The sequence below is a fragment of the Mercenaria mercenaria genome, chromosome 16, assembly GCF_021730395.1.
Source record: "Mercenaria mercenaria strain notata chromosome 16, MADL_Memer_1, whole genome shotgun sequence".
Classification (NCBI taxonomy): domain Eukaryota; kingdom Metazoa; phylum Mollusca; class Bivalvia; order Venerida; family Veneridae; genus Mercenaria; species Mercenaria mercenaria.
The window spans coordinates 36,775,671-36,788,324 of NC_069376.1; the positions used below are offsets into that span (position 1 = coordinate 36,775,671).

The following is a 12,654-nucleotide window of genomic DNA, read 5'->3' on the forward strand; positions in this document are numbered from 1 at the left end:
TTGCCATCCCTTTAAAAATTACCGAAACGTCCTACGTCCTATTATTTGGACTAGGTAGGATCGCACTGAAACTTACCCAAACAACAAAGATAGCGGAACTACACGAAAAGGTGAGTTTTTCCTAAATATTTTTTTTTTATATAAAAATGCTGGAGAGAAACACCTAGCTATAAACATGCTACACACTTTTTTTAACATACCAGTCTTTGTAGCTGCATAACATATTTTGTAGTTCTCCAGGAATGCTGGTCACGGGATTCTAAACGAGGAAAAATCTAACTGAAATCATAGGATAATGTTTAATGCATTTTGATAAAATAGTACTTTTCTCAAAATATTCACGACTATCTGCAGTTTTATCTTAACCTGTAGGTTTCAGTTTTAAATATATGCCCAAAGCTATCTGTTTCATGCTAAATGAACTTTAAAATTTCAACAAACTCATTTTTAACCTTCATGGTAAGGTTCAGTGCCCAAAATCAATGGGTAAGGTTCAGTGCTATTCAAACACATCATTGTATGGGATCATAATTTCTCGTTTCAGGACGTAGCTGATTGAATTATTTTAGAGTGCGTCACAGCAAAAAGCAGAGAGACTAAAGGTATTCAATTTTCTCTTATTCTGATACCAGTTGCAGTGTTACCAATGGCATAGTTGTAAGATTTACGTTATATGTAAATAATTAATTTCATTACATTTCATGGAAACCTTACTATGGAGAAAAGGGTAGCTGAATAGCTCGACCGTATGCTGACCGTACTGCGTTAATTAAATATCCTAGTGATTGCTAACCTCCATACAGTTTCAAACCAGTAGAACATGACATGGAGGCTGCTTTACATTCAAACACATCTGGTTATTATCAAAGGATTAAATCAGAGACTTGGAAGCTTTATGTTCCATTCCAAAACGTCTACTTTTCAAAACTTTTCAGTTTTGTGTGTTGTTGAGGTTGCTAAATATCAGAAACAGCTTTTGTTGATATACAGAGTCACAAGTTTGAAAATTGTGCATATTTCTTAGCTGCAAGATTTCCTCCATCATGACCTTCGTAAATCATCTCAAGAAGAAATTACAACACCCGAATGCACAGAGAATGTTTTAACATGTCATCAGAATGAGAGAAATATTAAATACCTTTAGTCTCTCTGCTTTCTGCTGTGACGCACTTACATAATTATTCAATTAGTTACCTACTAAAACAAGAAATTATGATTCCCTACAGTGGTGTGTTTGAATAGCCCTGAACCTTACCCAATCATTTTGGACACTGAACCTTACCATAAAAATTAAAATTAAATTTTGATGAAATTTAAATGTTTATTTAGCATAGGACAGATAGCTTTGGGTATATATTTATAACAGAAACCTACAGGTTATGTTAAAACTGCATATAGTCGTGAATATTTCGAGAAAAGTACTATTTTAGCAAAATGCACTAAATCTTATCCTATGATTTCAGTTAGATTTTCCCTTGATTCGAATCCCTTGACCACCATTCCTGGAGAACTACAAAAGCTTTTGTGTAGCCACAAAGACTGGTTTGTTCCAAAAATTATGTAGCATGTTGTTAGATAGGTTTTATCTCTGGCATTTTTCAAAAAAACACACAATATTTAGGAAAAACTCACCTTTTCGTGCAGTGCCGCCATCTTTGTTGTTTGGGTAAGGTTCAGTATTGAAAATGTATGGCAGACGCTTAATACTGAAGTAAGCACTCGTTTTCCAGTCTTCGACACTTTTAATCAAATAACAAAGATAGATGCAAAAATTTTACCTGAATCAGGTTATTTTTGCTCTGTGCATACGATTCCGAAACATACCAACTTTAAGTAACATTTACCTATCACAAAAAGGCAGTGGCTACGATTACGGTACCGTAATCCTAGCCTCCGGTTCTAGGATTACGGGAGTTCCGTATTCCTAGACAACCCTATGAGAATAGGCTAGGATTACGGAAGTATTTAAGAGGCATCAAATTTATGTTAGGACATGCATAAATGACATTGTAAACTTACTCATTTCACTTAATTTCACTAAATATTTCGTGCTATCGATCGGGCGTTTTGGGTTAGTATAATCTTAATGGCGGTGGGCAGAAATATGGAATTATCTATGTTTCGTATATACCTGCATTTTTTTCATCAAGTCACCACAAATGGTCTTTAATAACATATTATATGGTTATAAATCATAAAATTCAAAGTATAGATTTTTTTTTTAAATCTAACTTTGACACTCATATTTCTAATATATTTCCGCGCGCCGCCATTAAGATTATACTTACCCAAAACGGCGGATAGAAAACACGAAATAATAAGGCAAGCATGAAAAAGTAAGTGAAATAAGTTAGTTTACAACATCATTTATGCGTATCCTAACATATACTTTATGCCTCTTAAAATACTTCCGTAATCCTAGCCTATCCTCATAGGGTTGTCTAGGAATACGGAACTTCCGTAATCCTAGAACCGGAGGCTAGGATTACGGTACCGTAATCGTAGCCACTGCCTCACAAAAAAATCAATAAAACGGTCACGCGGGTTGTCAACAGGGATTGATGAGAAAGATGTAGACTCATATATATGACTACATGGTGATTGAATATCACTAGATATATATTATGAAATATATTGCGTTTAATGATCGCATATACTTTCTTCAGAAACTTAACGAATATTCAGCGTACATCAACAGATCTACCTGTAAACGTTTCACGGGTGTGGTAAATATGTGTCGTACTGTATAGATAAATGGCAACAGTAAATAAAGTTTTTGTTCGTGAGGATTACTTTTATTGTAGTATATGTTTGGAGATATTTAACACACCCAGGACATTACCATGTTTACATACATTCTGTCATTCATGTTTAGTTGGATATATTCAAAAGATTCTAGATAAACCTGGCAAGCAAAAATTGTTCTGTCCTGTTTGTAGGGCAGATACGAAAACTTATAAAGTTCAGTTACATGTTGAAAAGTGGGTGGAGAGTTTACCAATAAACTTTATTCTACTTTCGATTTTAAATGAGAGAAATTCGACGATGAATCCGAAGGAGAACCATTGCGATCCTTGTTTAAGAGAGGAAATTGAAGCCAAGGCTATTATCTATTGTTATGATTGTTCAGAAAAGTTGTGCGAAGAATGTAAAAGACACCATAGGAAAAGTAAATCTTCATCAAAACATAAATTGATTGACGCTTCAGAGCAATGTGGTGACTTTGATCTAACAGAATTGGACTATTTCATAAACCTTTCAAAATGTCCAAAGCATGGTTCTGAGGATGTGAAGTACCTCTGCAAAGATCATGATCAGCTCTGTTGCAGTGAATGCGCCATAGTTACGCACAGAAAGTGTGAAGATTTGGTCTCGCTTGCTGATGAAGTGAAAGGCAACGAAAACGAAAATGGTGAATCTGACATACAAAAGAGACTTGAACTTGTGGATGATCACACTGACAAATTGATTGAACACGAGAAAAAGTTCATCTCGGATCTGAACGCAAAAGAAACCGAAGTCAAAAGCTACCTGAAGGATTTTAAAGCAAACTTAGACGACGCCTACAACAAACTTGAGATTAGAATCCTATCAGAAATGTCAACAAGAAAATTGGCTTTATCAAATGCAAGTTCTTCACAGAAAGAGTCAGTAGAAAGTCTGAAAGATGATATTAGGCAATCTGCTGAAAAGATGAAGAAAGCATCTGAGTTGGGAACGGCGAGGCACATTTTCCTACTTAAAAGAGAAATGGGGAAAGATATCAAACTGTATGAGGAAACATGTACAATACTTCAACAGCAGTCAAGCAAAACATTACTCACCGTAACTGAGACTAGTCCACTACAAGAAGCTGTTAAAACCATTCATGATCTCTTCAAAGTACAGGAAACGATGACAGAATCACATCCACCCTTCATGACGAGAGCGAGAGACTTCAAAGATAGAAAAATGACTTTAATGAAAGAATTTGATCTACAAATGAATTATCAGCCTCAATATTGTCTATGGATGGAAAATTCTATCATAGTAGATTTTTTTGATAGTGAGACAATAATCGCTTACAATTCTGAAAATGGTTCAGTTTTATCATTTTTCGAATGTTCTTCACCACCGATGGGTTTAGCAACTTTAGAAAACGCTGAATTTGCTGTTGCCTTGCCAAAGTCGAACAAAATTGATATACTGAAGATTCACAGGAATCAGATGTCATACGTTAGACTTTTGGTGAATTCAAGGTCAGAACTGATCGCGTACAACAGACGGGATAAGCGGTTGTTTGCATTGTCAAAATCACAGGGAACTGTAAACAAGTTCTGTCTTGACGGCAGAGATTCTGGTATGATTAATCTTCAAAGCAACGAGAAAAACGTCTTAGCAGGCGCCTATAACGTTGCATTTGATCAGTCATTCAATTTCATGTACATTTCATCTCACGATACACATAAATTACTGTGTATTGATTTAACTGGGAAACCAGTATTCACTTACTGTCACCAAAATCTAAGGCATCCTTGGTCAGTTACAGCAGACAATGGCGGTAATATATATGTTGCAAGTTACACCAGCAATTGTGTTCACCAGTTGAGCATCAAAGGTCAGCTGGTTAGGGAAATAGCAACTGTGGATCATAACATCGAATCTTCGCTTGCCATTTCATTCAATAAACAAATGAATGAATTTGTAATAACATGTGATGCTCCGAAAAAATGCATGAAAATATTCCAGTTTGAATAGAAAAAATATTTATAATGAGGAACTTTCATCACTTTTGAATCAGTGTTTGACCAACTCAAATAAAACTGATAAAGCTAGTAAATTGACCCTGCTTCCTTATGTGAATCAAAAGACTATGCCTTGTAACATTTCTTGTAAATACTGTATTTACCAAATGCACTGTACTAATACTGTAACATCTACATTATATTTTTAAATAGATAAATACCTGTTTCAATGGAAATGTATTACCGTGTCCTTCAGATCAATCATCCAATTTTAAACTATATTTATTTATTGGTTAATTGACTTATTTTTATATACTGCTAGTATGTTTTTATATAAATTTATGCTGTTAACTGGGTCATACCTTTTAATGAACAGCCACCTGAGCACAAAGCGCACAGTAGTATATTTTCCTGGTGTCCGTCTTCTGCTGTGTAAAACCCTCAAGAGGTCATTATTTTTTGCCAGATCTTAATGAAACTTGATCAGAGTGTTTCTCTTATTAATATCTACGAAGACTTAGATACTGAGTCAATTTAGGTAAACATTAAGGCCATTAGGTCTAATAATAAAATTATCTCGTTTCGAAATCTATGTCACTAGGTCAGATAATGGAATAAGAGAGTCATGATGGCCCAAGATCACTCACCTGGGTTTCACATAAAGTATAATATTTGTTTTAATTAATTCTATGCCAACTGCAAAAACTGCGTATTATGAGATCAGTAACTAGATCACTATACCAAACCATTAGAAAAAGCATGTTTATAACAAATTATTAAGATTGTTCGCGTTATTTGATTTGTTCAACTATATCGTCTCTAGAGAGTTTAAAGAGTTTTTTCTTTGAATTGACCAAGAAGAGCTCGTTAAAAACTTGGCCTAGACGATAAAAAGACACATATGCTGAACGTATTTCATGTAGATCAAATGGAAAATATAGCATCCAGTTTCAAACATTATCTAGATTTAATAAATCCAAGTTTTATAAAGAAATTTTACTTGTTAAGTGTTAAAAAGGTTTTTCTGTGATTTGATCTTGTGACCTAGTTTTAATCCAAGAAGACCCAGTGTCAAATTTGACCTATATTGCATCCAAAAATATTTCATGTAAATCTGGTCGAAAGTGTGACTTCTAGTGTGTGTCTACCTAGGTTCCATCATGTACCCTCTGGAGTGTTAACAATGTTTTATAGAGATATATACCTTTTGACCTCAGATGACCAGTTCCATAACTCTTATTTCCTTAGCCTGCTGGCGGCAAGTTATTCAGCCTTTGCACATTCATTCCATAACTTTTATTTCCTTAGCCTGCTGGCGGCAAGTTATTCAGCCTTTGCACATTCGTGCAGTCTGATCATGGTCTGCACTGTTCCCTATTCAGTCAGTAAATTTTCAGTGAACACCCCTTCGAATATTAAATAGGATTGCCCAAAGCGAATGATGGACCAGTCCATTTTAGAAATTTAGCAGGGTAAGGGTTAAGGAATGTGGTCAAAAATTTACACTGACAATTGTATATATTCAGTTTAAATTCATTACAAACGCATTTTTGTAAAATTATTATTTAGCTTCCTTTTGCCCATTTTGGTTGCTTGAAGATTGTTTGAAATAAATGAATTACAGAGCTACATGCAATTTTTAGCTTGGCTTTTCAAAGAATAGGTAGGGCTTTTGGACTCATTCGTGCATCTGCATCCAGATTTGGATTAGTTTTTGTATGTAAGCTGGTATCTCAGTAACCACTAGAGGGAATGGATTGAAACTTCACACACTTATTCACTGAGATAAACTGACCAAAATGCATAGGTTCCATAACTCTAATTTCCTTTTTTACAAAATTATGCCCATTTTAAATTTTTGACTTAGCAATTTTTGGTTAAGTTTTTACATGTAAGCTGGTATCTCAGAACCCACAAATGGTAATGGATTGAAACTTCACCCACTTGTTCACTGTGATGATCTGACATGTAGTATACAGGTTCCATAACTCTACTTTGCATTTTTATAAAGTTATATGCCATTTTCGACTTAGCATTTTTTGGTCAAGTTTTTGTATGTAAACTGGTATCTCAGTACCAAACCTTCACGCAGGAAGATTGTCAAACAATCATGTCTGCCTCCAAGCAAATCACATAAATCCATGTGATCCTAAAATGGTGACATACTTGGCAACGCCTGGTAAATCAAATGCTTGCCATAATCTACAGGCAAATTGACATTTATGTCACAACCTTTAAGAACATAATGAAAGTATTCTTTGTATCTATATTTTCCAGTATGCTGAATTCTTCAAATGTTCACATACTGTCAAATAATTGCATTGTTTACATTTTAGCAGATGCACGTCTCAATACTAGAAAAAGAAGTAATTTTAGTATTACTGCATTATTTTTTCAGTTTTTTGCTCGTTTTACCAGCAGAAAATATAATATTTAACTATTGAGGTACATACTTTGTACAACAAAATTAAAAAATATATATATAACTCAGTTTATATACCTGCAGCCAGTTGTATAAACAATGGTTAAAATATACAACGGTAAAATTATAACCGCGGTATATATCGTGATTAGATAACCACTGATTATTTTCTCTTGTATAAACCAGTTTAACCGCACGGTAACCTAACCACGTAAAATATCAATTTAACCGCAGTAAATTTTCCAATAATGCACTGCGCGCATAACCGGCCTTCCATACAGTTCTCTGAACAAGGCACTTTTATGATGTCATCAGTATAATGATGACATCAATACACGTGTGTACAGTACATATTGTGTTTTACCAATTTCAAGGTTATTAAACTGCTGCAAAATGTTTATATTTTTCACAAAGTAGTGTAACTATTCAGGATTATATTGTATTTCTTAAGGATGTATGACCAAATTGTTTCTACAGTCACTGCGCATCTAGAGAGATATTTAGAAGAAAAAAAATTTAAAAACTGGTGAATTTTGACATTTTAGTTCTTTTTCTTTTAATTCATACTTCCTAGATAATATGAACTGCTACGTTGAAAACTTTTATTTCTATTATAGCTTATCATATTGTCAGAAAAAATATCCGAACTAAACCTTATCTACTTAAATAAATATTTGAAATGACTGACCCTTACCCCTTTGTGCATCTTACATTAGATTAGGGCAAATGCCGGCCAAAAATAAGGGTGATTTTTTTCGCAATAAGTAGAATCTGTTTGGTTAAGCGGTATATTGTTAGCCATATTTTGATAATATAGCATTTATTTTTGACATAAATTTTGTTAGGAAGAAATATTCAAAGAAACATTTTTTTTTCAAAATGACGAATATCCTGAAAAATAGTGTACATCCTTTATCAAATACATGTACTTTGATAGCAAAAGTCAGGAAGCGTATGTTTTGGTTTTCCATTTTCATCCGATTTATTTTGTAAAGAAAGTATTTACTTTTATTTACTGTAAGAAAACACAATTTATCCTATTGTATGTATCTATGAATAACTGTGTGACAGTTGCAGTTGTAGATAATCTGATTCAGGTCAGGTATCTTCCTTATGTTCTTGTAAATTCTATGGACCATAGAGGTATTACTGATTTTCAAAATGGGATTTGGTATTATGTAAATATCAACACCGTGTATATTTCATTGACAATTAATTATTTTTATTAGTATTCTGGTTATACTATGCCCCGATGATAATGTGATGTAAAAAAAAATAATTGTAAATTGATGAAATAAAATGAAGCATAGCGAGTTCAACATTTTTGTAACTTGTCTAAATTTTAATATTTCTAGTTTTGTTCCAAATTACAAATTAGCTCAGAGGTTAAGCATACTGTTTATGATCACAAGCTCTTTTGCCATGTGGGTTCAAAACTCAGCGATGGAAGCTAATGTTTGTTTTGTTGTTGTTTTTTTTTATAAAAAAAAATCCTTAATTTTCTTTATGACACAAGGGTGGAGAAATATCTGAAGCCGGTATGTCAGATGGAAAAATTTTAGTATAATATCAAAGATGATACCAGTTTAATGCATGTACTAAACATACAAATGGAATGAACATAATTATGTTATGTAAAGACATAATAATTATATGTAAATACAAACCATCAAAGAAATAATTAACGCACAATACAGGAACAGAATTGAAAACAAGAAAAAAAATATCTGAATAAAAATAATGTCAAAATCATAAAAAACGATTTGATGATTTGCTATTGGTATAGATCTGCATTTTACCTGACTGAGCTGTTTTGCCATATACTTATTGTACAGATTAAATGAAACAAATACTGATATTTACTTGTCAAGTACACAAAAAAACAAGGATAAATATCCAGCAGGGAAAGATCAGATTCTGCTGAGATTTTACCCAATGTCCTATAACTGCATATGTAATGGATTCCAAATAGGCCAAATATTGGTCTCATCACGGCGGGAAGTAGGCACGACGGCTATATGTTCAGCTGCAAAGGTCGGTATGCTGTCCGCATACTTGGTAAAATGACAGCATAACAATTTTGTCACTCGAAAACAGCAAAAAGGAGAAAATTCAGCGGTTGTAACATTCATACAAATTATAAAAATTAACAGCACTTTTTCTTTTTCGTAACAATAAAGTTCTTTCTCTGAAAATCTGATATTCTAGAAAATGTCAAAATAAGAGTAAGTAAGTGAATTTCAAATGAAATAAAGAACAGCCAAATGCAGTGGTGTTCAGCCTTGTAACTGAAATAGAAAAAAAAAGCTACAACTCTTCGTACATATTAAAGGGAGGTAATTACAAAATTTTATGGAAATTTTTTTTACAGGCATCTAAGCTATGTAGTTGTTCCTTAAATATGCCCCTAATAGACTATTATTATGAAGAATGAAAAATTAATAAATGTTTCTAGAATGCGATTGACCACCACAACTTCACAAAGAACCTAGATTTCTTAAGGTTTAACACCTAGATTATTTAAAGAGAAGACTCTGATCAGATTTTATGTAGCACTGATAGAAATTGCAGTCACTAGAGCACTAATAAAGTTTTTTTTTAAGTGACTTGACTTTTTGACATCAGGTGGCCATGTTTCCAACTTAACTAATAGTTTTCATACAAACATTCTGGCCTCTTGGGGGCCTCTTAACTTGTTCCATTCCGTTCCGCAAAATACCATTAGCCATTAGAAGGTAGTTGAAAACATAACTGTAAATTGCAACCTACCTCCATTAACATCCTAAGAATCTGAAACAAGCATTCAGTGAATTTAGATCCCCACCGAATAGGTTGTTTTGTGAATGAAGGGACTATTTTTTTTTAAATATTTACAAAATCAAAGGGGAAAAGCTCAGCTCTATAGTGATATATATTTGTATTAAGTTTGATGAAGATCCATCAATAGGTTACTTTTTTGTAGGAATTTATGAATTTTAAAACAGTTGAAGGGCAATAACTCTCTATCACCCAAAATATATGGTCATTATCTACTTTTATTCAAAGTATCTGGTCCGAATCAGCCAAAATATTTGGTCCAAATCAGCCATGGTCCGAATCAGCCACGGTCCGAATCAGCCTGTTTCCGTGATCTATGTTTGTGTTAAATTTCATGAAGATCCATTAGTGGATTACTTTGTTATGTGGGGAAAAATCACTGGCTAATAAAGTGATTCTGACGAAACTGCGCATGCATCACCACACATGGTGATCTGTGACTGTGTAAAATTCAATGAAGATCAATCAATAGGTTACTAAGATACAGTCAAAAATCCATTTTTTACCAAATCAAGAGGAAAACTTTGCATTTACTGGATCAAGGGGATAATACTATCATGTGAGCAAAGGTTATGTGCTAATTAATCATTATATGAGGTATGGTGATTCTAATTAAAATACTTCTTGAATTGTAAGCATTCTCAATTTATTTTTTACCAAATCAAGGGGGTAAAACTCAATGGGTGGGGGGGGGGGGGGGGCGGTAATACAAAATATGAGCAAAGGTCATGTACTAAGTAATAATTATGTGAGGTTTGATGATCCTAGCTGAAATACTTTTTTAACTATAAGCATTTTCTTCTCTTTTTTTTTTTTCAAACAAATCAAGGGGAAAAACTCTTGGTTTGGGATCAAAAAGTCTCATTAACTGACCAGTATCAAAAACACAATATATGCCCATACCAAACAATATTTGGGTTTGTAGGTCTAGGAAGTTGTATCACTATAGGAAAACCAAAGCTTTTTGCTACTATACATGTTTATAGTAAACCCAATAATACAAGTATCCATTAAATTGTGATTTTTGGCTCGACTTTTTGAAGAATAGGCAAAGCTATTGGACTCACCCATTCGTTGGAATACCGATTAGGTTAAGTTTTTGTATGTAAGTTTAAGTATCTCAGTAACCACTTGTGTGAATGGATTGAAACTTCACACACTTATTCATTGTGATGACCTGATTTACATTGAACAGGTTCCATATACCTATTTTGTTTTCATACAAAATAATGCCCCCTTTTCGACTTCGCAATTGTTGGTTATGTTTTTGTATGTAAGCTAGTATCAATGAATTGAAACATTTGTCCACTGTGATGAGCTGACATGCATTATACAGGTTCCATAACTCTGTTTTGCTTTTTTTCAAAGTTATGCCCCTTTTTCAACTTCAATATTCATGCAATTGACAAGCCTATTGAATAGTCAAGCCTTGCTGTGCTCTGACAGCTCTTGTTTAACTTCCAGTGGATGCTACATTCTGATTCATACCCGTAACTTCCTGCACTAAAATACAGGGAAGAACCTTTTTCCACTAAAAGTATGAGAAAAGAAATGAAAGGAGCTGACAGAAATGACTATACCAGATCTGGTTTTCCTGTCAGATTGGTAGTTCTTACTATCATATCAGTTGGATGTAGCCGACAACAAATGCGATACAGGGGGGGAAATTAAAAATTTAATATACCGTATGTGCCAAAAATATCATTTCTTGGTAGCTTAATGTTGACTTTACATATCGTGATTAATTATACAGAACTTATTGAACATTGAAGATTCCATGATTCATGCAGAACAATGAATATTCTGTAGGACATAATCATTGAAGAAATATTCAGTGATCCTTGCTGTAATATAACCGGAATACTGTTGAAAATTGGCATATAACAATAGTCTTCTCTCACTGCTGTGAGTTCTGAACCTCGCTTGTGGTATAGAATTCTTTCAGGTGAGGTTGCAGATGGTAAGTGTTTATATCCAGGTGTTCACCCATGCCTAAATAATACTCAGAGGGGCACTTGGAGTCTTTTCCTTACTTCTTTGCCATATGAACCGCTCCTCCCTCTTCCCCTTCCCCAACTTTCTCCAAATATGTTATTTTTGAGGTTTTAAGTTCAAAGGTGAATGCCACATGAATGTCAAGGTCATCTATACAAACATAAGTTTGTAGATCTTGCCACAAGGATTGTTGAGTGCGAGTATGAACCAATTTGGATAATTTATGATGGTTGTAAGATTATTAAGGTTTTATGTTTGAAAGTGAATCATACAAGGGTTGAGGTCATTTATATATATATGTCAGTTATTGGTAGGTTTGGTCACAAAGAGTGTTGATTGCGAGTATGAACTAAATCAAGTGATAAATGTAGATGAAACAGTAAAATCTACGGACACGAAACAGACCCCGTTAACCTTTGACCCCTAAATGTGACCTTGACTTTAGAGATAGGCCTCTGGGTCTTGTGCATGACAAGATGCCTCATTATGGTGAATATTTATGCCAAGTTATTTCAAAATCCTTTTATGGATGGCAGAGTTACGGCCCTGACAAGAATTTACATGGATGCACATTATTTATGGTCATCTTCACACATCATTTATGGTCATCTTCACACATCAAGGTGCTTCATCTGTGAAACTTTTTTTACAAGTTGGACACAAGACTTTTTCCTCTGTTTTCTATATAGCAAAACT

General features: G+C 33.9%; 1 protein-coding gene across 1 annotated transcript; it reads left to right on the forward strand.

Moving 5' to 3' along the window:
• Positions 1-2,623: 2,623 nt before the first annotated feature.
• Positions 2,624-8,192, forward strand: LOC128549629 (uncharacterized). The gene has a single exon (XM_053526741.1). It carries the CDS (start codon positions 2,755-2,757, stop codon positions 4,735-4,737), a length of 1,983 nt encoding a protein of 660 aa, XP_053382716.1. The 5' UTR covers positions 2,624-2,754; the 3' UTR covers positions 4,738-8,192.
• The last annotated feature ends 4,462 nt before the right edge of the window (positions 8,193-12,654 follow it).

What these genes read in the sequence shown, in the direction of transcription:
- LOC128549629 (XM_053526741.1), top strand. Translation starts at nt 2,755, where the DNA reads ATGGCAACAGTAAATAAAGTTTTTGTTCGTGAGGATTACTTTTATTGT.